Here is a 27,819-nt window from a genome sequence, read left to right as displayed (position 1 = left end):
GGAGCTGGTTCTCATTTCGCCTTCCACTGCAGGGTCCAGGATTGAACCCGGGTCACCAGGCTTGCAAAACAAGCGTTTTACCCATTGAACCACCTCTCTGACCCTGCCTCATTTTTTGAGTTAGGGTCTCTCAATGACCCTGGAGTTCACAGTTTGGTTAGACTGGCTGTCCTGGAATCCCTTGGGACACCTCTTTCTCTGCCTATCCCAGTACTCGGGTTACAGATACACACCACTGGAGGGCTTTTATTGTGGTTGCAGGGGATGTGAACTCAGGCACTTGGCCAATGAACCATCTCTGATTTAGAGAAGGACGTGGGACGGGGATGCGGCTCAGGTGGAAGAGTGCTTATTTAGCATACAAGAAGCCTTGGGGTCCCTCCCCAGCACCACATGCAGTGGGGTATGACTGTAATCCCAGCACTTGGGGGGAAACATGGAGGGTCATGAGTTCAAAGTCATCCTTAGCTATGGAGTGTTTGATGCCTGCTAAAGCTACAAGAGACCCTGTCTCAAAAAACAAAACAAACAAACAAATAAAAAAAGAGGGGTGGGCTGGAGAGATGTTTCAGCAGTTAAGAACAGGGGTTCTATTTCTAGCACCACATGGCAGCTCCCATCTGTAACTCCTGTTCCAGGGTTCATCTGCCCTCTTCTGGTTTCTGCCAGCACTGCACACATGATGTCCAGAAAGACATACAGCCAGACAAAGCACCCCATGGTGGTTTGAATGAGAATAGCTCCTATAAGGTCATATGTTTGAATATTTGGTCCCCAGTTGGTGGAACAGTTTGGAAAGCATTAGAAGGTGTGGCCTTGTTGGTGGCGTGTCACTGGGGGTGGGGCTCTGAGGCTCTACCAGCACCCTGATCTCCCCCTCCACCCAGGGATTGTGGATCAAGATGTGAGTTCTCAGGTGTTTCTGCTGCAAGCCCTTGCTCCGCCATCCTGGACTCTGACTCTGAAACCCAAACTAAACTCTTTCTTTTATAAGTCGCATTGGTCATGGCGTTTTATCACAGCAATAGAAAAGTAACTACCACACAGCCGTACACATACAATAAATAATAAATGAATCTAAAGAAAGAGCTAACTGAAGCTTAGAAGAGGCCATTTGCCCAGTTGCCAAACTGCTGGGCAGTGTTCAGCAGGGACTTAAACGGAGCAGGGTCAAACCATGAAGCCAAAGTTCTTATTCACATATGTGGCCTCCTTCATAACTAAAAACAGGAGTTGTGTCTCTCAGGCTTGCTCTTCTTGCAGCTCCACACCTCTACTGTCTTCAGCTCTTCTCCGTATGGCATAGTTTGTTCAATTTCCCCTGAACAAATGCCACTTTCCTTTCTGAAGAAGACTGGCCAGCCCTGGGCCTACCACGTCTTTGTGCCTAAGCGATGAAGAGTGCATGTGTGATGTGTTCACACCGTGGGTTTTTTACTAAGCTTGTGATCAACAGAGTCCTCAGCTCATCTTCACAGCAAATGCTCCTTGGCCTCATCAGTCCCATCATTGTTCTGGAGACATGCAGAAGAGGTCAGGGACAGAAATGGAGGTTAAGCGGTGGCACGGATTACTTGAGTGTAAAGGTGTGTGGGAGACACACTGCCCCAGTCCCCCCGTAGGGACGGCAAAGGTCAGGCTGTGCCCTGCACACCACCAGGCCGGAGGCTTACCTGGGACAGCTGTCCAACCTCCAGGTAGAAGCAGATGATGAAGGCATTCCAGCCAACCCAGAGCACCAGCCAGGCTGCGTACTGAGGAAAGCAGAGGGGAGATCAGGGTGGGGGCCGAGGCGGCTCAATCGAGACAGACTGCAAGGGCAGGGGGATCTTTATAGCAGAGGTTACAAGTCCACATCCATCTCTCACAGCCCTGCAGGGCAGGCAAGCATGTCGTCTCCGCTCTATGAAGGCCCAGAGGAAGGCTCAGCTTCTCTGGATCACACAGCTGGGAGGAAGGGCTGGCCCTTAGCCCTGACTCTTGTGGAGCGACCTCCTCTATCTGTACTTCAATTACATTGAGTAGTTTATTAAAAACACAAATTGGGAGGGACTGGAGAGATGGCTCAGAGGTTAAGAGCACTGACTGCTCTTCCAGAGGCCCTGAGTTCAATTCCCAGCAACCATATGGTGGCTCACAACCATCTGTAATGAGATCTGGTGCCCTCTTCTATTGTGCAGAGGCAGGTGGATCTTCGAGTTCAATGCCAGCCTGGTGTACAGAGTGGTTCCAGGACAGCCACTGCTACCCAGAAAACTGTTTCAAAATCAATCAATCAATCAATCAATACAAAACAAAAACAAAAACCAAACTGGGGCTGGAGAGATGGCTCAGCAGTTTAGATGAGATTTTTGTTCCCAGCATCCACACAAGGGCAGGCTCACAACCACCTGCAACTTGAGGTCCAAGGGATCCAATGTCCTCTTCTGATCTCCTCAGGTACCCACACTCAAGTGTACCCCTTCCTAATTAAAAATAAATAAATAAAATCTTAAAAACACAAACTGCAAGGGCTGGTGGGATGGCTCAGTGGGTGAGGGAAGCTGCCACCAGAGACAGCATGGTGGAGCTGGCCTTAGGAACCAAGGGGTGACCTAGAATGAGCAGAATGGGCCACTGGTATCATGACACCGCATGTCCTGGTAGGTATCAAGTATGGATGTAGGTTAATCTAGTAAAAAAGCTGTTCCTTGATATGGCTGCCTGAAGAAGCACTGAGGCGGAGCAGGGTGCATGGCTGAGGGTGTCTGAGGCTAAAAGTCTAGCAGACCATTAGCAGGGGAGGGCTCGGGGAATGCTGTCATACCCCTGGGGCTGGAGCACAGGAACCACTGATCTCAAAAGGCCACAGTTACCTTCAGACAAACCACATTTGTTTGATTGTTGAGATAGGGTCTCACTGTGTAGCCCAGGCTATCTTGAACTCTCGATGACACTGTCTCTGTCTCCCAAATTCTAGGATTACAGATATGCATCATCCTGCCTGCCAGACCACACCCTCAGTGAACATCAGTCAGTAGAGACAGAAGCCGTAACTTCCTGATGCTTCCTTGCTACCCTGGGAAACATAGCTGGATGAGGTCCACTCCTCTGTCCTATAGCTTGTGGCCGGTGACAGTGCAGGAGCCCTCATTCCAGACCTGGCTCTGCCTTTCTTAGCTGTGTGACCTGAGGAAGACTCTTCACCATTCTGAGCCTCTTTCTCAGCTGTGTGGAGAGGTGGTGGAGCTACGGTAACGATGGGAGACACAGATGTAGAACTGAGCATTCTGCCTGGCCTACCCTGGACAGGCAACGTAGTTTTCTTTTAAGATTACCTATAAGATTATCTATCTATCTATCTATCTATCTATCTATCTATCTATCTATCTATCTATCTATCTATCAAGCATGTATGCGGTGTTGCTCCTGCATGCATCCCTGCAGACCAGAAGACCTCATTACAGATGGTTGTGGCTGGGAATTGAACTCAGGACCTCTGGAGGAGCAGTCGGTGTTCTTAAACTCTAAGTCATCTCTCCAGCCCCGTGTTGACATATCTTGCTTATGAAATATCTTACGTTTATCCCCTGTGAAGATTCTCTAGTGAAAAATACCACCCTGGTATGTTGTGAGTGCATGACGTTGAGGTTTGGGTATTTGTGTCCCTTTGGGCTCATGGGTAGGAGACAGGGGCAAGGAAAGGGACGTACCAGAATGAGATACCGGGATCGATACTGCACGGTGCCAAAGATGCCCAGGATGACAGCCATGATGTGTAGGAAGTTGGCCAGGATGGGAGCCCACTGGTAGCCCAGGAAATCAAAGATCTGTCGCTGGAGCGCAGCCACCTGTGGAAGAGACAGGCTGAGACAACTGCCATGCAAAAGGACAGAGACTCAAGACACCCAGTCCCTCAGCCCGGAGTAATGCAAGAGGAAGTCCGGCCTCTACAGCTGACCGTGACTTTGGGGTAGGAGTGGAAATCTGAGCCAGGTCTCCTTCCTGCTGGCAAGTCCAGTAAGACCATCTCTCAAAACAAATAGACATGGGGTGGGGGTGGGGGCGGGGCAGGATGGCTGAGAGGATGCAGGTGCTGGCCACTGAGCCTGACTACCTGAAGTTGATCCCCAGGACCCAAATGGTGAGAGAACTGAATCCCACAATGGGTCCTCTGATATGCATAAGGCTTCCTCCAAATAAATGAATGTAATTAATTTTTCTAGATTGGGGGATTGAGGATATAGCTCAGCAGGAAAGCACTTGTCCAGCATGTCCAAACCTTAGGTTGGCTTCTCAGCACTAAAACCGAACAAGAACATCCCCAGAGCGAAGCAGAGGGCTTGCTTAGGAATGAGTGCGGGAGGGGGGATTGGGTCAAGTGAGAGATCCCAGGGTCTCTTCCTGCCAGGGCAGCAGGATGGTACAGGCTGATGCCACCACACAGATGGCACAGCCTGGGAAGAGACCAAAGAAGCTGCAGGCTTGGGCAGGATATGAGGGGAGCCTGGTCACGCCAAGCTTGGGCCTGGGCACCTTCCCATCTGCCTCTTGCTGGTGACAGCCCTCACAGGGTGCTGCAGATGGTCAGAGGCATCCCAAGTTCATCTCTCCCTGCACACGCCTTGGCAGGAAGACGGATCTGGGCTCTTACGTCATCGTGAGAAGAGAGCGTGTAGTTCAGATGGAACAAATGACTTGCCCAAGGTCACACAGCAGGCAGGTGGCAGAGCAGACCTTTCTCTGCCACCTGTCTCATCTAAATACCAAGGTACCATGCTTCCCAGAGGGCCCTGGCTCTGGAGTCAAGGGGCACAGGTGGGGAGAGGGGAGTGTGCCTCTGTCTGCTGGAGGACTTTGGCCAGGTCACCTGCCCTGCTGGGCCTCAGGCTCCTCACCTATACATAAGGATTAATGGACTCCACAATCCAGCCCCAACTGGGTGGCTGGCTGACCTTGGGGAAGGACTCACTAGGCACATCCTTTTCCTCACTCCACTGTCTCTCTCTTTTTTTTTAATTTTATTTGTGCATGCATGCGTGTGCACGCGCGTGCGTGTGCGCTGACCAGAGGACAACCTGCAAGAGCCATTTCTCTTCTTCTACCATGTAGGTCCCAGGAATAAAGTTCACGTTATCAGATCTAGCATCAGGTGACTTTATGCCGCCTTACTGACCCCTGACTTCTATGCTTTCAGCAACTGAATTTAGAACTGGAGCCTCCACCTCCTTTCCTTTTCCCAAGGCCTCCTGGGTTGTGGAAATACAGCCCAACTCTCACCTTCCACGGGTGGCAGGACCCCAGGTGGCTCCATCCCTAACCCTGGATGCTGCATTCCTGCCCCTCACAGCCATCACCTATCCACTCCAGCACTGAGCTCCGACCAGGTCACCATCCACCTGACACGCAGTGTGTCCCATCCACTAGCTCCTCCACATCTCAGAACAGTTAGTATACATCACCTGTGCAGGCTCTGAGGTCCCCACCCTTTGGAAATAGTGTAAAGTGGGTTGGGAAATCATACAGCACAAGGCCAGTCACAAACTCCAGGCCTCAGAGAGACAGATGTCAAGACAGCCTTTGTCTAGTGTGGGAGTATAGCAGTATACCTCATAATTCCAGGACTCAGGAGGCAGAGACAAAGGGACCCCAAGTCAGAGCCAGTCTGGGTTACACAGTAGCACCTTGTCTCAAAACACACACACAAAAGACACTTTTAAAAATTCAAACTGGTATGGGAGTTGGGTGGGGGGACGGCTCAGTGGGTAAAGAAGGCACTTGCTACCACATCCGACAATCCAAGTTCAATCTTCAAAGCCCATGTGGTAGGAGAAAACCAATTCCTGCAAACTGTTTTCTGATCTCACATGTACATTTTGGCATAAGTGGGCCTGTACATACACACACACGATAAATTCATAAATGGAGAGAGGATGTATACAATAAAATGTCTTATTCAAGGGGCTGTAGAGATGGCTCAGAGGTTAAGAGCACTGGCTGCTCTTTCAGAGGTCCTGAGTTCCATTCCCAGCAACCACATGGTGGCTCACAACCATCTATAATGAGATCTGGTAGCTTCTTCTGGCGTGCAGGCATACATGGAGACAGAATATATGCATTAATAAATAAAAAATTAAAAAAATGCTTTATTCTAATTTGCCAGCTAAGTGCACCTTGACTCAAGTGAGTGGGAAACATTCCCAATAAACATCTTGGATACTGTCTGGCATTGTGGCACATGCCTTTAATCCCAGCACTCAGGAGACAGAGGCAGGTGGATCCCTGAGTTGGAGGCCAGCTTGGTTTACAGAGCAAGTTCCAGGACAGCCAGGGCTACACAGAGAAACCTTGTCTCAGAAAAACAAGCAAGCAAACAAACCCCATCTTGGATACTAAAGAACTTGCTGAGAGTTGGTGGTGTACAACCATGATCCCAGCACTTGGGAGGTGGGAGCAGAAGAATCAGAGCTCAAGTCCAGCCTGGGTGCACAGTGAGTAGCTCAGTTTCTGGTCTTGCACTCCCAGAAACTTCCTGACCTCTCTTCCTGCTGCGAGGCTCCCAGGTGTGCGTCACCACCATCTTTCATAAAATGCAACTTTATTGTTATTATTATCATTATGATATGTGTGCAGCGAATGTGCTACAGTGAGCATGCGGCACTTTTGGACGTCTGGGGCTCCGGGGATCAAACTCAGGTTGTCACGCTTGGTGGCAAGGGCTTTAACCACCGAGTCATCTTCCCAGCCCTTTATTTTATTTAATTAATTAGTTTTTTTGGCCACGGGGCTTCATGTAGCCCACTCTGGGCTCACACTCACCAGGTAGCCAAGGTTATTGGTGACATCCTGTCTCACTTTCTTTCCTGGAATGCTGGGATTGCAGGTGTGTGCCACCAAGTTGTTCTGTGCAGCCAATGGTGGAAGGGCAGGGAAGGCTGCTAGAACCAGAAGCCGTAAGTGGTCTCTGGGGGTCTGTTACTTTGTCATACATCATGATTAATAACAGTAGCAAAATTGTGGTTATGAAGTAGCAACAAAATAATTTTACGGTTTGGGGTCACAACAACATGAGGAACTGTATTAAAGGGTCTGTTGCAGCATTAGGAAGGTTGAAAACCACTGCTCTATGTAGATCAGGTTGGCCTCGAACTCCCAGCACTGGGACTAAAGGCATGCACCACCATCACCTGGCTGTCATCTTGACTGTTGAGCCTACGGGGTTATGTGCAGCCTCCCTGGGCTGTGCCACTGCCACACTGCCATCCCCTGACCTTGGCCCTATCCTGTGCACTGCACCCTCCCAGAAGCATCCTTGGGAAGTCTGCTTCTCTTTTCTTCTCCCATGCTCCCAAAGTCCCAACAGGGGTTGACAGTCTTTGGATCACCACGCTACCCTAAGGCTATTTCAGCACCTTCAATGCTGGCCACATCACCCACTGGTTGGTCTCTGAATACAATTTTTCTTTTCTCATACAGGATCTCGGAGCCCAGGCTGTTCTGCAATTCAAGATCCTCCTGCCTCAGCCTCCAGAGTGCTGGGTTTACAAACCCACTCCATCATGTCTGGCATTCACCATAAACCTAACCTTCTGGCCCTGTCCACTGCCAGTGTCCACTCTCCTGATGTGTCCAAATGCAAGAGCTGGAAACCTCAGTTCTAACTCAAGCGTTCTTCCTGCTCTCTAACACCCCCAAGTCTAGGGGTCACAAACGGGACAAGTTTTCCATCCGATCACTTTCACCATACGTGTTTCCTCCCACCTGGACGCTCCTACCCTCCCCTCCCAGGTACCTCAAGCCTGACACACACACTCACTTCCCTCCAAGACCTAGTCTGCCTGGCTGCCCTTCCCCAGGCCCTTAGCTCCCCACCCCCAAACCCTGATTATTTATTTATCGGGTGGCTGCAAGCTGAGGGGGATGCTGTTGCTATGGGAACCTTCAGCCCCTTGTCAGAGCTGCCTCTGGTCTCAGTAGGATGCTCTTGTCTGTCTAGACTCCAACCCCAGGAGCCCAATCCCAGGTGGGAACTGGAGTGGGGGTGGGGAATAATACAGATGGTTGTACCCCAGCCACAGGAAGCTGGCTAGGATGGAGACAGGGAAGGGGCTGGGCAAAGGGCCATGGAACTTTATCAGAAGTCTCTGGTACCTCAGCCCTTGCCCATCAATTTTGCAAGTCAACTACTTCCCTGGCCAATACTCCAGTGTGCGGCCATATGCCTTAGGTGCAGAAGTCTGGCTGTCTGGGGGAAGAGGAGGGTGGCGCCCTAAGAGTCCCAGAGGAACGGAAAGGGCAGCCCTTCTGCCTCTGACTGATTCTGAGGAGCAAATCTTCCCATTTGGGGCCCGGCAGACTGGGATGGAAACACAGTTTAGTCAGTGAGTGACTCATCCAGCAACCCTGGGCAGGTTCTCCCTCTTCAAGCCTCGGTTGCCCCACTGGTGAAGTGTTCTGTCACATAAAGCGCTCAGCTAGCAGGGTGTCTGAGGCACAGTTGGTCCTTAGTACGAGGCAGCAGCCCCTCGCGTGCCTCGAAGCCCCCCTTCCCAGTGGATTTCTGAGGCAGCTGATAAAATTACACTCGACTCAGCCCCTCATCCGTGAAATGAGGGGCTGGGCTGAAGCTGATGCCGCAGGCTGGAAGGAGCCCCGAGATCCCCCTAGTGCAGCCCTCATTAGGGGTCAGCACAGCGACAGCTGGGAGGGACAGCCTGAGGGGAGGGGGCTCCCAGTTCCTAGACTGGACCACCTGGGGGGATTCCACCTGGGGCCAGCACTATTGTGTGTCAGCTGAAAGAGTATCCTAGCTGGCTTAAAGGGAGCGTGGTGGAGACCAGGTGGGGCTTTTAACAAGGGCAGAGGAGGGATTTAATCCACCGAGGAGATTTCTTAAGCGCCTTCTGCGCCAGGCCCCAGGGCTAAGGACAGGGGGATGCGAGGCAGTGAGCAAACCATGTGGCCTCTGTCTTAGAAAGCAGGGGTCCAAGATGCTATAGTGGCACACGCCTGCAGTCCCAGCATCTGGGATTGGGAGACAGAGGCAGGAGCGCCTACTGCAGATTTGATGCTAGCCTGGGTTTACAGTGAATCCGGATCTCAAAACCCAGAAGTGGGGGGAGAAAAGAAAGTAGCAAGAAGGAAGGACGAAGGGAAGGGATGAAGAGAAAAGAAGGAAGGAGAGAGAGAGAGGAAGAAGAAGGAGAGACAGGCCATGGCCTCTGGTGGTTGATATGGGGACACTGTAAGGTCCCCTCTCCTCTGTGCCTAGGACACCACTGACATATACACACTGTGTCCCTGCCTTCTCTGGGAGCCTCAGCCGCCCTCCCAAGCCCAGACCCCACTGGAAACCAGCCAGCACTATCACCGTTAAGTTAAAAACGCAAGTGGCAGAGCAGCATGAATCCAGTGTAAAAAACAAAAGCCAGAAAAAAGACACCAAATGCCTGTGAGAGCAAAGGCAGCATCAAGAGACAGGAAAAGGCAATGGTTATGAGGGGTCATCTCAGGGGAGCAGAGCAGGGGACAGGAGACGAGGCTCTAAACACACACACACACACACACACACACACACCTGGAGCTGTGAACTGTCTCGCAACTAAGATAATAGGTTTAAGAAAGTTAAAGTCAGCCAGGTGCAGTGGTGCAGGCTTTTTAATCCCAGCATGGGGGAGGGGGGGTTGTGAGGCAGAGGCAGACTGATCTCTGTGAGTTTGAGGCCAGCCTGGTCTATGGAGTGAGTTCCGGGTCAGGTTCCAAATCTGCACAGAGAAACACCGTCCCAAAAAACAAAACAAAACAAAAAAACACAAAAAAACAAAAATCTAATCTACATGAGAAGTAGAAAAAGGCAAGATCTCCTGAGTAAATTAGGAGTGTGGGGACCATGGGGAGAGGGTAGAAGGAGAAGGGAAGGGAGGGGAAAAGAGAAAAACATATAGATCAATTAAAAACAATAAAAATAAACTCTAGCTGGGCAGTGGTGGTGCACACCTTTAATCCCAGCACTCGGGAGGCAGAGGCAGGCGGATCTCTGTGAGTTCGAGACCAGCTTGGTCTACAAGAGCTAGTTCCAAGATAGGCTCCAAAGCTATAGAGAAACCTTGTCTCAAAAAAACCAAACCAAAAAAATAAGATAGAAAAAACTCTAAAAAAACAAAAACAAAAGAATTAATAATAATTTATTTGTATTTAAAAAATAAAATAAAAATTGAATTAAAAGAACCTGCCTTTGCCTCAGCTAGATTACAAAAGTAGGAGAAATTATCCGGTAAACTGCAGCCATTGACAGGGTTGAAATTTGAGAATGTTTTATTCAATATATTCTGGCGCTGTGAAAGACAAAAAAAGAAAAAAGGAAAGAAGGAAGGAAAGAAAGAAAAAGAAAGGAAAAAAGAAAGGGTTAAAGTTTGGAGGCTGGAGAGATAGATGGCTCAGCAGTTAAGAGCACTGGCTGCTCTTTCAGGGGAATTCCCAGCACCCACATGGTGGCTCACACCTGTCCGTTATTGCAACTCCAGGAGTTCTGACACCTTCACACAGACACACATCCAGGGAAAAACACCAGTGCACATAAAATAAAAAATAAAGAAAAAAGAAAGACCTTTAAGGTGGCAGATGAACAGCTGAGGGACAGGGCTACTGTGTGTGAAACAGACTCAAATCCCAGCACCTACACACACACACACACACACACACACACACACACACACACAAGTTCTCAAAAGCCGAGTGTGGTAGCATACACCTATAAGCCTGGTACTGGGGAGGTAGAGGCAGGAGGGTCAGGAATTTAAGGCCAGCCTCAGCTACACATTGAATTTGAGGCTAGCCTAGGCTATATATTTTTAAAACAAAACAATCCCCCCCAACAAAAACAAACAAAAACCAAAGGAGCTGGGCTGATGAGATAGCTCACTGGGTAAAGACAGTTGCTGCCAAGCCTGACCAAGACTCTCCAAGACCCTGGGCTAGCCTGTCCCAGACTTTTCCTGCCCCTGACCATGACTCTCCAAGATCCTGGGCTAGCCTGTCCCAGAGTCGCTGTCCCTCGCTGCTCTGCCTCCTCCAACCTGACTTTATCCAGATTCACACCCTTCTTTTTTCTTTAAAGAGTTATCGATTTATTATGTATACAGTGTTCTATCTGCAAGCCAGAAGAGGGCACAGATGGTTGTGGTTGCTGGGAATTGAACTCAGGACCCCTGGAAGAACAGTCAGTGCTCTTAACCTCTGAGCCATCTCTCCAGCCCCCAGCCCCTCTTTTCTTTCAAGGAAGGGCTGCAGGCCAAGGGCATCCGGTCCCTGCTGCTGTTTCCCAACTTCTGTTTTTTGTTTTTGTCCCAACTTCTGTTTTTTGGGTTTTTTTTGGTTTTTTCGAGACAGGGTTTCTCTGTGGCTTTGGAGCCTGTCCTGGAACTAGCTCTGTAGACCAGGCTGGTCTCGAACTCACTGAGATCCGACTGCCTCTGCCTCCCGAGTGCTGGGATTAAAGGCGTGCGCCACCACCGCCCGGCTGTTTCCCAACTTCTGAAGTTACTCAGACACGAGTGGCTGACTTTGGAACATGGTCCTGCATCCACTGCTTTTCTGGACAGCGTGGGAGGTGACAGAGCAGACCTCCTGAGTCACCCTGCCACTTCTCTCCTAGATGAACTGCTCTGAATATACAGCATTCATTCATTCACCTATAGATGGTATACATATATATACATACATATGTATGTATACATACACACACACACATATATTCAAGACAGTTTCTTTGTGTAGCTTTGGAGTCTGTCCTGGAACTCGCTCTGTAAATCAGGCTGGCCTTGAACTCAAAGATCTGACTGCTTCTGCTTCCTGAGTGCTGGGATTAAAGGTGTGGGCCACCACTACCTGGCCCAATAATTGTTTTTAATATCACATTTATTTACGTGTGTGTGTGTAGGTCAAAGGACAGCATTCAGAGGTCAGTTCTCACTTTCCACCACGCAGGCTCCCAGGGGTTGAACTCAGGCTGTCAGGCTCAGCAGCAGCATCTTCGCTGGCTGAGCCAACTCAGTGCCTTTTGTGGGCCAAGTCCTGAAAACTCCCTGGTGAAAAATGAGCTCAGCTCCTACCTGGGGACACGGCTCGTGTCATTTCTTTCCTCTGAGGACACTAGTACTAAGCACAGAGAAAGGGAATGAGGAACATGGACAAGTGAGGAATGTCCTTCTCATACTAAGGGACAAACCAAAGCCCCCAGTACAGTGACAATCTTAAGGATCTACCTTAGTGTACTTTATTAAATACCGCTGTATACTGACCTTCACTTCCCTGTTACATCCCCTAATCCCATCCCAATGTACAAATGAGAAGACTGAGGCCCAGAGCTGCGGAAGGGCTCATGCATAAAGAAACACTGCAGAACTCAAGTTTCAGCCACGGTGTGGCCCAAGCTCTCACTATTCCCTGCCCCACAGAGCTTAGCAATTGAGCCTGTCTGTACTACCCCTTAAGAGGCCTGCTGGAGGGCCCTTCTGCTCCAGAAGCAGGCACCCTCTTCCTCACTTCAGATCTCTGGATCCAAACTCCAGACTGCCATCTGTCTGTCCTCGGGCCCTCCTGCCGTGGCCCAGCCCTCCACTTGGACTGGGTCAGGGGGGAGCTGGAAAGCAGTTGGTCCTCACCTTCCGGGTAATTAATCCTCAGAGACCAGCTGGGAGCTTTAGTGAGGCCCAGCAGGCTGATCTGGCCAGTCTGGTCCTGTCAAGAGGCAGGGCTTTGGCCTCTGTATCCATGGCAACCCCACCCCTTCATCTCAGTGACCACTGACCCATACCCCTTTCTCAGCTGGGGGCTCCTTGGGCCCCTTCTGGACAGCTCTGTCTCACTAAATCTTCGAGCTGGCAGCTCCATTAGCGCAGGCTGACTGGTAGTGATCCAATTAACATAAATCTACATTAATTTGCATAAACCCCAGAACAGCCCAGGGCAGAACTATAAGGGGAAAACCAACAAAATCAAAGTACCCTCACCACTCCACTGGGCCTGTTTCTTCATTCACCACCCGGTAAGCCCTTAGAAGCCACAAGGAGAGGCAGTGCAGAAGGCAATCAATGCCTCCGTGACTCAGTTTCCTTCTCCAGTGACAGACAGAGACAAGGCCATACTCTTTGCAGTATCGTCTGGTTTCACTCCGAAACCCTGGGACTATCCAACTCAAAAAGTGGGCTGGACTATGTATGATGTGGAGGCAGGCTGCAGAAACATGTGGATGGTATGAGGGGAAAGGAGTAGGCAGGACAGAGATTTTGAGACTCAGTCGTGGCTCTGTAAGGCTTTTCCTTTGAGGAGTAATATTTCATAGGAAGCAAAAGTATGGCATGAAATAAGTCACGGATGACAAACATACACAATCCCTGTGCCTGAGGCAGGTAGACTAACCATTCCCGATTACCTGAGGGTTTCTTGGGGCACAGCACTTTGGGAGACAAACAATAAAGTCCTAGGCAAGTTGGGCCAAGTAGGGATAGTACAGATGACCAGATGGAGGCAGTGAGAGGTGACTGGAAGGGAAAGTCGAGGTTGGACCTCAGGCTCAGGGCTCCATCTGTGGTCTAAGGGGCAGGGAAATGTTTTCCCTCAAGATTTTTCTTTCTTTTCTTTTCTTTCTTTCTTTCTTTCTTTCTTTCTTTCTTGGCAGAAGAATCTTTTCCCTCAAGATTTCTTTCTTTCTTTTTTTCTTTCTTTCTTTCCCTTCTTCTTTTCTTCTTCCTCCTCCTCCTGAAACAGAATTCTCTACATAATAGCTCTGGCTGTGCTGGAACTCATTCTGTAGACAAATTAGACCTCGAACTCACAGAGATCCGCCTGCCTCTGCCTCCTGAGTGCTGAGATTAAAGGCGTGCGCCACCACTACCCAGCAAGATTTTATTTTTAATTATGTATGTGTGCACATGTGTGAGTGCAATACCAACAGAAGTGGGTGTCAGGTCTCCAGTACCTGGGATTATACGCAGTTATGAGCCACCTGGTGCAGGTGATTGGGACTCTAACACATCTTAACTACTGAGTCATCTCTTCCTGGGGCAGTCGAGAAAGTTGGGGCTTTTGAGGAAGCTGGACTAGAGACGGGGTGAAGAGATGTGTGCGGTTCTCCTGGCAAGCTTAGGACAGCGCCCAGAATTCTACTCGAGGCCTGAGTTCCAGCTTTCCCAGGACCCTCAGATCCTGGCAATGCTGACATGGCTCATTTTCCTCTCTCCAGACTATTAGCTCTCTTGAGGCCCAGCTTCCAGGCTCTGGAGCAGGCAGGGAAGGCCTACAAGGAGAATGTCCTCTGCAGAGGAGCCCTGAAGGCAGGAGGAGGTTCTTCCAAGCCAGGCGACCTCAGCACAAAGACCTCCCCAGAGATGCTGGCAGCAGACATACATCCAGATAAATAAAACACGATTCATCAGATCCCCTGACTAAGTGCAATGCACACCACCCTATAATTAAGCCAAAAACCCCCGCCAGAAAGCACCTTAACGGAGCCGGAGCAGGAGCAGGCACTTAGGCACAGGATTAATTACGGCAGAGCTCCCGACTGCAGGAGCGCTAAGTGGGAAGGAGATGAGGTGGGAAAACCAGAACAAAACCAGGCTTGGTCCTTTTTTCCCTTTTATAGATGGGAAATGGAGGCTGAGGGAGGTTTTAACACTTGTCAGAGGTCACATGGCTAGTAACTGACAGAGGCCAAGAGGGTGTGCTGATATCTTCCAAAGTGATCTGCAGACTCTGCTTAGTCTCCATCCAAATAGTAACAACCTTTGTTTTTACAGAAATGGGCGGGGCATAGTGGCATATACCAAGCATTCAGGAGGCAGAGGTAGATGGATCTCTATGAGTTCTAGCCCAGTCTGGTCTACACAGTGAGTTCTGGGCCAGCCAGAACTACATGGTGAAACTCTGTCTCAAAAATAAAATAAAATAAATGGATAAGCTGGTCTTTAAAAATCATATGTACGTATGCTGGGTGGCGGCGGCGGCGGCACACGTCTTTAATCCTAGTACTGGGAGGCAGAGGCAGGTGGATCTCTGAGTTTGAGGCCAGCCTAGCCTAGAGTTCCAGGGCAGCCAGGGCTACACAGAGAAACCCTATCTTGAACCTCTTCCCCCTAAAAAACCATAATACAACACTCACATACACATTTTAATTGGCGGGGGTGGGGGAGAATAAAATCAGAGGACTCGTGCATTGATTTTAGAACCTGGGACAACCAGGTACGGTGGTGTGTGCACTCACAGAGGCAAAGACAGATGGATCTTCAGGAGTTCCAACCCAGACCGAGCTATCCAGTGAGACTGTCTCTAAAATAAACCTACACCAAAACTACAGCAAAGTGACAGGGTAGTGTTTGCCTTTAACTCAACACCCAGATCGGTGGAACAACTTAGCCCAAGAAAAACCCATCGATTACGGTCAGCTGACACGTGCCTGTACGTGCACGTTTTGCTTTGTTTGCTACCTTTTGAGACAGGGTCTCGCTGGACTCAGACTCAGAGAGCCACCCACCTCTGTGCTGGGATCGAAGGCTTGCATTGCCACTTCCAACAAGGTGCTGAGACCACTCGATGGAGAAAGTGAGTTTTCAGCAAACTGCACTGATAACTGGCTCCGGACGTGTAAAAGGACGACGCTGGAGCCCTGTCCCACACCGCAGATAAACATTCGCTCAGAAGGAACCAACAACCCATCTGTAAGAGCTGAGTGTAAAACTCTGGGAAACACAGAGCTAGTAAGGTATGGTAGCACACCTTTATTCCCAGCACTAAGGAGGCAGAGGCAGGAGGATATTTGTGAGCTCAAGGCCAGCCTGAGTTCTGGGCCAGACTTCACTACATAGTGAGACTCTGTCTCAGAAAACAAAGCAAAAGGCAGGCGGTGGTAGCGCCGGCCTTTAATCCCAGCACTAGGGATGCAGAAGCAGGAGGATCTCTGTAGGTCTGAGGCCAGCCTGGTCTACAGAGCGAGTTCTAGGACAAGCAGGGCTATAGAGAGAGACCCTGTCTTCAAAAACCACAATAACAAAACAAAGGTATAGGTCTGACCCTGCAGGACCTTAGATTAGACAATAGCTCCCTTGCTATGATATCAAGACCACAATCAGTCAAATAATGAAGCAGGCAAATTGCACATCCTGAATATGAAGAATTTGCTGGGCCTGAGCCAGAAGAAACTACAGTTCAAGGTCTGCTTGGGCTACAGAGTGAGTCTGGAGTCAGCCAGGGCTATGATTCTTAGTCTCAAAAAGCTTTAGTAAAAAGTAATAGGGCTTGGGCTTAGTAACTGAATGCATTCTTAGCATGTAATATATGAGCAATACACGTGAGTGTATTTGTGCAGACACACACAAATACATAAATACACACACAAAAGGGAAATTTTATAACATGTCAATTGCATCTTAATATCTCAAATCTTTTTGCCTCCCAAGTACTGGGATTAAAGACATATGCCACCACCACCTGGCTGCATCTTAATTTTTAAAGATATTTTTATTTTATGTGTGTATATGTATAGGCATCAAATGTGTGCAGTGCCCAGAGAGGCCAGAAGAAGGTGGTGGATCCTAAAACTGGAGTTCCAGGTGGTTGTGAGTCACCTTATGCAGGTACTAGGACTCAAACTCTGGTCCTCCCGAGGAGCTGCCAGTTCTCTTAACTGCTGAGACATCTCTGCAGCTTCTATGATTCAACTTTCAAAAAGAGAAGCCGGAATGGAAGTGGACGCCTGTGATCCTAGCGCTTGGGAGGTAGAGGACCAGGAGGTCAAAAGCTAGCCTCAGCTATACAGCGAGTTTGGCTTACACGATACTTTGTTTCAAGCACACACATGCACACACACAGGAGACCCTGATCCAACTCTTGCCCTCAGGAGTCCCCATTCAGAGAAAGACTTACACACACACACACACACACACACACACACACACACACACACACACCTAGAGAGCAAAATTACTCTGTGCTCAATGCTCTGAAGAAAGGGTCCAGGAAGAGAGCTGCAGTGGGCGTGGTCAGGAAGGCTTGCCTGAGGATGGGACCTGAGGGTGAGGAGGCAACAGGATTCAAGCAAAAATCTTGTGGAGGGAGAGGGCCTGGAGACACCCATTGGCTAGAGCTCAGGGCACAGAGGGCACAATGTGAAGGGCCACCATGTCTGGAGGACAGACCTGGCAGGGCTGGGGCAGAGCAGGAAAGCAGCCTAGGTCTGGGGAGTACTCCAGTGGGGCTCAACACTACCCTGGAAGCACCCAGCACCTGATGTGAGGCACCTCTCCTGGCCGATGCCACCCTTCCTGTGAAGTGAAGCAGGGAAAGAAAGCACCCCATCCCTGGCTGACTTAGCGGCTCTCCTGCCTTGAGGCTCCGGGGAAGGAAATGCTGATGAAAACCAGCCTCACTGCTATGGCAACAGCAACCACTTCTGCCTAAGAGCCAGGTGGGGAAGTCTGCCCAGCAACAGTAGTGGGAGCCAGCAGCCAGGAGCCAGCAGGCAAAAGTGCACAAAAGACCCCTCTACCTCAGGATCCCAAACACCAAGTGTCCCAGCCCCAAAAGGTGCAGATTAGTTACGATGCCCTGGGACATGTTAGTATTAGTCCTACGGGATGAGTGGAGCGGGCAGAGGCTTGAAGGGATGAGGGAGCCTGAACCCCTTGGCACCCTTCCCTTTGCACTGCCCTTACCCTCCACATGCTGAAAGTTTATTGCACAGACGTTAGAGCCATTGGCATTAAGGACTCAACGATAAATAAATGGAGAGACTATGGCTCATGCCCACACCCACTTTCCCTGGCTATCTACCTCTCATAAGGGATAGGGAGCTTCATTATGGTTTGGCCCGAGTAAGGACCCTGTGAAAAGCTGTTTGGGAGTCTATGGGTATAAAGTGTGAGAAGGCGCTGTGGGAGAAGGCACAAGGCATTCTAAAGGGATACCCCCTTGAACAGACTTGACAGATTTCCCTCTGAACTTGGGCACAGCTAAGATTTTGCATGCATCGACAGTACCAGGATTTGTGCCAAGCATTTGCACGCACCATCTCATCTAGTCCTCACGATCACAAATGACGAGTGGGTGATCAGCCCACCCTTCTATGGGTGACAATTTCTGGCCTGAGATCTCAGGACTAACGGGGTAGATCCTCAGCAAGCCAGGTGGTATGACCAGAGCCCAAGCTCTTTCTCAGACACCCACGATCTGCCCAGGGTAGGCCTGGAGATTAAAGAGGGGTGCCAGGGTGGGGGATAGGAGGGACAAAGCCTGGCTACGTTTTGCAATCATTTCCTGGCCCTGAGCCAGAATGCTGGCAGAATCTGTCTGGGGGCAGGGGGAAAGGCTGGCTGCACAGGAGGCCAGAGTGGAGCAGATGGGGGGGGGGGGGCTTGTTCATAGAACCCACTATGTGCTAGCGCTGAGAAGGGCTCGTCTCAGGAGGCATTTGGTACTATAGTTTCAGAACGCCAAAAGGAAGTAGCATCAGCAAAACCTCTACGCCATGGACCTCCTGGTTCTAGAAGCTCCCATTCAGTTAACCCTCACAGACATGCCACACAGACTCTGAACTCTGTACTCAAGGAAAAGGAAACACAAAGTAAGTGGTAAGGTCACAGGGCTGCCGAGGACTTCCGCCAGGGTCTCTGGCTGGAGTGCCAGCTCTTGCTACACTCACCGCCCATGAGCTGGTCCACCTTCTCTTTACGAATGAGACCCTTCCTGAGTTCATGGGGGTTGTGGGTTGGAGTTTTCCCTCCCGGGAATGTCTACGGTGTTATGACTTATACAATGAGACTTCCAGGCTGTGGGTCACCTGCCCGTCCTGGTCCCCATGCACTGTTCCCAGGAGCACCAAGACCACAGAGCAATGTTGAACAGCAGACTCTTGCCCACAGTCCCCAAGAAGAGAGAAGGCAGCAGCTGCCACTCGTCAGCCAGCATATTGTCTGGAATTTGTACCCCAACTGGATCCTCAGTCGGAATGGCATAAACCTGCTTTCTAGAACAGTCCTTAAGGGGCCCCTGATGCCAGGGTCCCTGTCCTTCCCTGAAGGGAAGAAAGGAGATTGGGACTGGGTGCCAGGCCCTTCTCTGGGCCCGTGCTAAAGGGATGCCTTCTAGTATTATAGGAGCCCGTGTAAAAATGTAGAGTGTGTTCACACTGGCCAGCAGTCATGACTGCGCCTGCACAGACACCCCTCAGAGAGCCTAGCAGTGTGCATGAAGGCCACTATTACTCCAGGCACCGCTTGCAAAGCCTTAGTTAAATGCCAGCTGGACACGGTAACTCACACGATAACCCCAACTTAGGAGGCTGAGGCAAGAGGTCAGCCTGGGCTACAGATTCCATCCTGAGTAACGGCTCAGTGAGTAACAGTGTTCACTGCAAAGGCTGATGATCCAAGTTTAATCCCCAGAACCTTCATGGAGAGCGAGAAAATCAATGTGTGCAAGCCATCTTCTGACCTTCCTTTCATATACACACCATGGCATGCATGCGTGAACTCACAAGTGTGCATGTGTGCGTGCGTGCACACACATACACACATAATTTGTTCTGGCTAGTTTTATGTCAGTTGACACAAGATGTAATCACCTGGGGGGGGGACCTCAACTAAGAAAATGCTTCCATAAGATCTGGCTGTAGGGGCTGGAGAGATGGCTCAGAGGTTAGGAGCATTGCCTGCTCTTCCAAAGGTCCTGAGTTCAATTCCCAGCAACCACATGGTGGCTCACAACCATCTGTAATGAGATCTGTGCCCTCTTCTGGACTGCGGGCATATACACTGACAGAATATTGTATACATAATAAATAAATAAATAAATATAAAAAAAAGATCTGGCTGTAGGCAAGACTTGGGGCATTTTCTTAATTAAGGGTTTCTGTGGGAGGGCCCAGCCCATTGTGGGTGGTGCTATTCCTGGGCTGGTGGTCCTGGGTTCTGGAAAAAAGCAGGCTGAGCAAGACAAGGGGAACAAGCCAGGAAGCAGCACCCCTCCATGGTCTCTGCATCAGCTGCTGCCTTCAGGTTCCTTTCCTGCTTGAGTTCCTGTACTGACTTCCTTCAGCGATGAACTACGGTGCGGAAGCCAAATTAACCCGAACTAAAACAATACTAAATGAATAAATAAGTGTAAAACCCCAAAACCACTAAATCAAAGAAACAAACAACTAGGTGCCAGGTGTGGTTAATCAGCACCCCCACTTTCTGAAAAAGGGGACCGGCTAGGAGAGGCAGAGCAATGGACTGCTGCTCATGCTGGGGGCACAGGAGCATACAATACGGCAGCATCTCTGCAAGACAGAGAGGGCAGTGTGGGTCCCTCACCAGGCATCTGACCCTAGAGAGTCTCCCCCTACCCTGCCACGCCCCACTTCCTGTGGAGGAGCCCGGCTCCCACAAGCCTAGTCTCAGACACCTTCTCACTTCGGAAGAGGGATCCTCGTCCCTGGTGGCCTGTCTTGGGAATGACAGCTCATGGCAGCTTGGGGACAGCAGTCCACTCGACCTATGGGGCTGCTGACCAGCAAACAGGAAGTGACAGGCTGAGTGAGCAGCTGGCGGTGCCGGAGGCTGATCAGACCCCTGGGGGAGTCAGAGCCTGCACCCTACACCCAGGTAAGACCTTCCTTTAACAGCTGAAGGCCTCAGGACCAGGGAGGAGCAGCAACGAAGGCCCATGCATTTGTATCTGAACATTTAAAAGTTACAAGCAGCTGGGTGTGATAGATCGTGTGGGAATCCTGGGACTCAGAAGGCATAGGCCAGGTGATGAGACCACCTCAGCTACATACCAAGTTCCTCCCAACCCAGGCTACACAGCAAGAAAACAAACAAAATGACAGTCATGAACTAAGACAACAAACCTTAAATAAAGTATATTCCATTTTGATTCTTGACTTAGTGGTCTGGAAGCCAGGCTGAGTTTTTATCTCCCGGGTTATGTTCCAGAAGAAGGGACGTCTCTAGGTATTTGGGAAAAGCGGCCTCAGGCAGCCTTGCATTTCTGGAAAGGGCCTCATATACAGGTCAGGAGCCACCGTCAGCAACAGCTGGACTCGGCCCATCCCCTAGCAGCTGGGCTCTGCTGCTGAGTGAGTAGACTCTTATCTAACAGCAAGGGGCCTAGTCAGAGCAGGCCCCTGTAAGGACCGTGGTGTCTGCAATGAGCAAACTGCTAAATCCTCATTGGAGACCTCACTTTCAGAGGAGAGCTTCAGGTTACAAAAGGTCAGTGCAGGGTTTGAAGAGCTAGGGGCTCAGCATCAGGAATACCAGGTTCAAGTCCCAACTCCACCACATAACAGATGCAGCCCAGAAAACTCACCTGTTGGGTCCAGCTTGCTCCTTGACTGGACTGAGGAGGGATACAACAGCTTGAGAAAGGTTCATGCCCTCCTGACACACAGACTTACCAGCTCCACACTGACCTCCAGGGGGAGCTAAGAAGCCCTTTCTATGGCGTCCTCATCTCCATTTTTTCTTCAAAATTGTTGTATGAGTTATACGTGTGTGTGTGTGTGTGTGTGTGTGTGTGTGTGTGTGTGTGTGTGTGTGTGTGACATAGCACACATGTGGAAGTCAGGGGACAGTTTTGTTCTCTCTACCTTTAGATGGGCTCCAGGACCTTAACTTATTCCTTGGCAAGTATCTTTACCCACTGAGCAGTCTAATCTGCCCTTTTTTGTTTTGTCTTGTGAGACAGTTTCATGAAGCCCAGGCTGGCTTTGAACTCACTGTGTTACAGCTAAGGATGACCTTGAGTTTCTTGCCTTCACCTCCCAAGAGCTAGGACGATGGTCAATGCTATGCTGAGCCATAGTCAGGGCTTCATGTATGTTAGGCAAGCACTCTCCCAACCGAGCTACATACCCCGCCCTGTATCCTTCTCTCTTCTGGTCCAGCACCCACAGTATCTCCACATGACTGGCACCACTGAACCCCAGCACCCGGCACAGAGTTGAGACCAGCCAACGTCTCACCAGCCAAATGAACCGTAAAGCCTTTTGTCCAAGCACCCCATAGTCATCAAGGGCATTCAGCAGACTGTGCTTGGTGACAAGTTCTGGGAAAGGATCCCAATTAAGCCTGGGGGAGGAAGTAGGGACAAGAAGTCAAGGAGAAAAGATAAATTGGCTTTCCTATCAGAAGAGGAGGAAACAGCGAACGCCAGGGCCATGAACCGGGAGAACCTGGGTGAGCGCGGCTGCACATGGGGACATGAATATGGTGGGAAGTCAAGACTGAAAGTTGAGCGGCAGTGAGATGGCTGAGTGGGTAAAGAAAGACAAATGCTGCCAGGCCTGACCGACAGACAGCTTGAGTGAGATCCCCAAGCCCCACATGATAGGAGGAGAGCACCAACTCCCTAAGGTTGTCCTCCTGCCTCCACAAGCAAGCCATGGAGAGCACATGCGCACTCACACACGCACACACACACACACACACACACACACACACACACACCCCATAAGTAAGTAAATGGAAAACAAAAAGAAAGCTCAGCAGGCCAGCCTGGGTTGACCACAGGCTAGACCACTGATTTATTTAGTACCTGGACCAGCAGCAGCACTGCCACCTGGGAAATCCTTAGAAATGCCGACCGAGGGTCCCACTCTAGATCTACCAACCAGAAGTTCTGGGGGATGAGACCTAGAAATAGTTTGTTTCTTTGAGACAAGATCTCACTATGTAGCCCAGGCTAGCCTTCTGGAGGTTGTCCTGCCCTGTCTCTAGGTGCTGGGATTACAAGGGGCACCACTCCGTCTCTCAGAAATCAGCAAGCCTGTTGGGCAATCGTGGTGCACACTCAGGTTTGAGAAGGTGGCTTCGCTTCATTTAGAAGGCAGGAAGGCAAGGAGGAGTCGTGGAGGGTTTTAGGCAGAGGGGGACAGATCAACATTGTATTCTCTTAAGATCCTGTCAGCTAGTGAGGGCAGAGACCCAGGGCTGACAGTGAGGGGCAGGTGAGACGTCGAGGCCCCACCTCCAGCTAGACAGAGCTGCAGCCAGCTGCACAATGTAGCTTTCTATTTGAAAGGGAGGGGCAGTGACAAGTCACAGGCCCCTACTGGGCACAGGGCCTGTTGCCAGGGTGACTACCTGTCACTCAGAGAAAAAGGGCAGGGTCCCACAGAGAGGTCAATGATGGGAAGCTGGTTGTCATGGCAATTTCCCCTAAGGTAGGTCAGGGAAAGGGAAGAAAGGAGGCTGGTTGTCTCCAGATGCCCCACTATATCCCTCCATTTGCAGAAGGGAGTCCACTAAACCACCGGCCCCTAAGTTCACCTCTGACTCCATCCAGCTCATCATCCCAGTTCTGCCCCTCCATCAGGAAGACACAACCTCTGGTCTCAGTCCATGGGCTGGGGGGCTGTCTCCATGGCTACAACCTTGGTAGCCATGGTGATCTCCCCTCAAGAGGCCAGGGCCTCTCATTCTCTAGGCCTTGGCCTTCCTTTACCAAGAATGCTGGGGTGGAGACAAAGACCAGTCTGGGGATGGTGACTCAAGTCTGAGGTGGAGCACGAGACAAGTGAAAACGGAACTGGGACACGCCATTCCCAAGGAAAAGCACACTCAACAGTGTCTCAAGGCCCTCGGCAAGGAAGCGCAGGGTGACGAGGGCCTTACGGGCAGATTTTGTCATGTCCTGAGCCTCAGTTTCCCCATCAGTACATCAGACCAATGTCTACACAATGGTGCTACCACCCAAGGTTACCAGAAAAGTGAGAAAAAGGACCTGAGGGGAAGGGTCCTGATGGCCAGCGCTAACTTTGTCCTCCTGACCCTCACAGAGGCACAATGAATCCCGGTGGCTTCTCCTTGCTGGTGGGTCACTATGTGGGGAAGAGCAGCCAGCTTGTTTTAGAAATGTCCCATAAGGCTAAGCACGGTGTGCATGTCTTTAGTTTCAGTACTCGGGAGACAGAGGCAAGCATATCTCTGGGAAATTAGAAGCCAGCTAGTCTATATAACAAGTTCCAGGCCAGTCACTGCTAAGTAGTAAAACACAATCTCAAAACAAAACATCAAAAAGCCCAGTAAGTATTGGCCAAGGGCCCCTTTATTATTAATGTTTCTTTTCTTTTATATTTATTTATTATATATACAATGTTCTGTCTGTGTGTATGCCTGCAGGCCAGAAGAGGGCACCAGACCTCATTACAGGTGGTTGTGAGCCATCATGTGGTTGCTGGGAATTGAACTCAGGACCTATGGAAGAGCAGGCAATGCTCTTAACCGCTGAGTCATCTCTCCAGCCCCTTAATTTTTCTTGTAGTGGTTTGTTTTAGAAACAGCACCTTACATAGCCCAGGATGGTCTCATATTTCCTATGTAGCTGAGGCTGACGTTTGCATTGTGATCTTCCTGCCTCCACCTCCCAAGGGCTACTTCTGTTGGTTTTTGAGGCAAGGTCTTACTATATGGCCTAGACTAGCCTCAACCTTTCCATCCTCCTGACCCGGTCCCCAGAGATCTGGGATTATAGGTGCACACCACTACACCCGACCTACTATTAATATTAATCATTTGGCAGTGAACGGAGCCTTAGCTGGTAAATGGCTCCCTCCTAGAGATTTATAACACCCTGCCATCCTGGCAGTCCTTATTCACTACAGTGTGCTAAGCGGGCTGGCTGGAAAGCAAGAGCCATGAGGCTTTTTAGTTTCCTTGCAATGCATGGCTGGGGATCCCTGGGAGGGTGAGCCCAAGAACTCGGCACTCAGTCACTGGGAGGAGACTCCTCGCAGGAATGCCCGGCTCTGCGCGCAATGCCAAGAGCCCTCCTCCGGAGCCCCGCGCAGCACTTGAGTGCTTCAGTGCCTCCGGAGAGTGGTCCTTGTCCCTGCTGAGGGTGTCCCTGTCTTTATGAGTGAGCAGAAGCTGAGTGGCCACTGCAGAAGCTGGGGGGGGGGGGGGGGAGAGGAGCTACAGGGAACTCCCAGGGCCACCCCATCCCTGCTGGTGATAGGAGTGGCTCTAATTATGCTCTAATTGCTTTCTTCCAGGCAGTTCCTCGGGAGCCAGGGAGTTCAGAGTTCATGAATAAATGAAGAGGGAGGAAGCAGGAAAGGATGTTTATTGATCCACAAATCTCTCTGTGCCAGAGTCTGCCCCACAAACGCTCGGGTCTGCAGCCGTGTGCAGTTTGGAATGTGTACAAACACGCGCCTACAGCACGGACAAACTCCTCCTTCCCTATAACCGACTGGTGCCTATGTCATAGATCCTAACCCTTGGGAGGCTGAGGCTGGAGGACCAGGAGTTCAAGGTCCCATTGCCACCTCCACACTGAGTCTGAGGCTGGACTACATGATATTTGGTCTCATACAACAACAAAACCTTCTTAACTCACAACACACTGGTAAGGCTTATGGGAGAGGCTGAGAAAAGTGTCCCAAACTTACTTTGGGTCCCGGTTTCAGTGCTACCCTAACTTACAAAAAGTCTAGAACAGATCAGGAATTATCTCTGGGCTTTAGTTTTTCTGCTTAGTGCAGGGTGAAACTGATGTCTGATGGGCCAACTTTTTTTTTTTTTTTTTGGTTTTTCGAGACAGGGTTTCTCTGTAGCTTTGGAGTCTGTCCTGGAACTCCCTTTGTAGACCAGGCTGGCCTCGAACTCACAGAGATCCGCCTGCCTCTGCCTCCCAAGTGCTGGGATTACAGGAGTGTGCCACCATCGCCCGGCCTGGGCCAACTCTTAAAAAAAAAATTCATTTTTCACATACCAATTAGGGAATTGCAAAGTTAGAACAGTCCTGAGCTTTGCCAAGTAGGCAATTGACCCTCCAACCAAATGCTTCATTCTCTTAGGAAAACTGGCAAGATGTTCCAGAGACATGATACCTCTGTGGGGTGAGATACAGCGTGGCTGAGATGCCTACTCTACCCCTCAGGGGCTGTATGCCCTGGGCAGGGCTCTTAAGCCTTCTGGACCTCAAGCTGCTCCATCTATTTAGTGGGAATGGTTGTGTGGAGGAGGTCCATGGAAGGCAGACAAGGCTCAGTCTAGCACCCAGCACACAATGCCAGTTAGGGAACAAACTGCTGTCTGCAATATAGGTCAGGTCACTAAAGTATAGGGCTGGGAGTGTTGTTCCCAGGTAGAGCCAGGTTCTGCTTCAATTATCAGTACCACAAAAGACAAAAACAAAACAAAACACATGCTGGGTGATGGTGGTGGTGCACGCTTTTGAGCCTAGCATGCGGGAGGCAGAGGCAGGCAAATCTTTCTGAGTTCTAGGCTAGCTTGATCTACAGAATGAGTTCCAGGACAGCCAGGGCTGCACAGAGAAACCCTATCTCAAAAAACAGAAACAAAACCAGCCAAACAAACAAACAAACAAACAAAAACTCCAACCAAGTGATGCTGGTGCCAAGGCAATTTGATCAACACCACGCATTAAGTGGCCTACTTTGCCTGACCTATCTGTGATTCTAGGAGTCAGTTTATAGTAGGTGCCCATAAATAATATTGTGGGGGAGGGGTTGGAGACATGGCTCTTTTTGATGCTCTTGCAGAGGATCTGGGTTTGGCTCACAGCCACCTGTACTTCCAGTTGCAGGGGATTAGATCCTTTCTCCAAGCTTCCTCGGGCTCCTGCATGCATGTGAAGGACATATGCAGGCAGCTTATACACAACGTAACTTTTCTTTTACAAAATTATGTTCCTGGGCCAGTGAAATGGCATAGCAGAAAAAGGTGCTTGCAATTCAAGTCCGGTGGACCCACATAATGAGGAGAGGAGAGAACCGGTTCCACAAAGTGGTCCTCTGACTTCCACACGCGCCCTCTGGTGCACATATACACACACATCATAATAGCAAGAAATACACAATAAAATTCTCAATTACAGAAAAACGGAGCAAAACCAAAAGCCAGGTGTGGTGATGCACACCTGTAACCCCAGCACCAGGGATATGGGAGCAGGAGAATCAAGAGTTTGAGGTCACCGTTGGCTACCAGCTTGTAGGCAGGCAGACTACAAGAGACCCCATCTCAAAACAATAACAGACTCTGCTTGTGCTGATCTAGGTAGGATCTACTGGGTAGATAACTAGATTCAAACTGTTTTCAGGATTACAGCATAGTGCTGGGTCTGAGGACCCGGGCTACCTTCCCTCCTGAGCAGCTGCAACCAGGTGGGGATGGCAGGGATCCTTAGCACACACCAGTGGAAGGAAATCTTTTAAACCCATCTTTACTTTTACTAAGAGCCACAGTGTAAGGGGCTGGAGAGATACCTCAGAGGTTAAGAGCACTGGCTGCTTTTCCAGAGGACTTGGGCTCAGTTCCCAGCACCCACACAGGGGCTTACAATAGTCTGTTCTAATTCCAGGGGATCTAAGCCCTCTTCTGGCCTCTGCAGACACTGTATGCATGTAGCAGACATACAGGTAGACAAAACACTCATATACACATTAAAAGAAAGAAATCACAATGTGGAACCCTGACTTTGGGCACCAGGCGGATGCTGCACTGCGGTTCTGCCCATTCTTGGAGTCCTCAGCTGGGAGAAGGTAATGCTCTTGGCATGACCCCGGTGAAGCCCTAGATCCCAGCCCTGCCTGGCGAGACTGCAGTAGTCCTTGGATGCTGTTTCTGTAAAGAGGGATGGCAGCTGTCCATCACGCATGGGTCCTTATGCAGGAGCAGAAGGAAAATACGTGGGTTTTAGCAGGTAGAGCAGTTACAACCCGAGGTGTGTCCTATGGAGAGACCTCGTGGTTCATTTCATATGTGAGGAAACAGAGTCCCAGAGAGGGATGGGAGGTGTCTAAGGTCAGAGTCAGATACTCTGAAAAGCCAGGAA

The 27,819-nt window shown here is 50.1% G+C and overlaps 1 protein-coding gene across 3 annotated transcripts in view; it reads right to left on the bottom strand.

The window, feature by feature from the left end:
* The window catches only part of Nkain1 (sodium/potassium transporting ATPase interacting 1), a 42,858-nt gene that overhangs the window by 4,504 nt on the left and 10,535 nt on the right, over positions 1-27,819 (bottom strand). For all 3 annotated transcript variants that reach the window (XM_075945266.1, XM_075945267.1, XM_075945268.1), the window contains exons 2-3: positions 3,693-3,830; positions 1,674-1,754 (exon numbers count right to left, since the gene is read on the bottom strand). In XM_075945266.1, the coding sequence (XP_075801381.1) occupies positions 1,674-1,754; positions 3,693-3,830 (219 nt within the window). The remainder of the gene's footprint in view (positions 1-1,673; positions 1,755-3,692; positions 3,831-27,819) is intronic.

Source organism: Microtus pennsylvanicus, chromosome 13 (genome assembly GCF_037038515.1).
Source record: "Microtus pennsylvanicus isolate mMicPen1 chromosome 13, mMicPen1.hap1, whole genome shotgun sequence".
Classification (NCBI taxonomy): Eukaryota; Metazoa; Chordata; class Mammalia; order Rodentia; family Cricetidae; genus Microtus; species Microtus pennsylvanicus.
The sequence above is the reverse complement of the archived record's forward strand: the minus strand, read 5'-3'. Positions and strand labels throughout refer to the sequence as shown.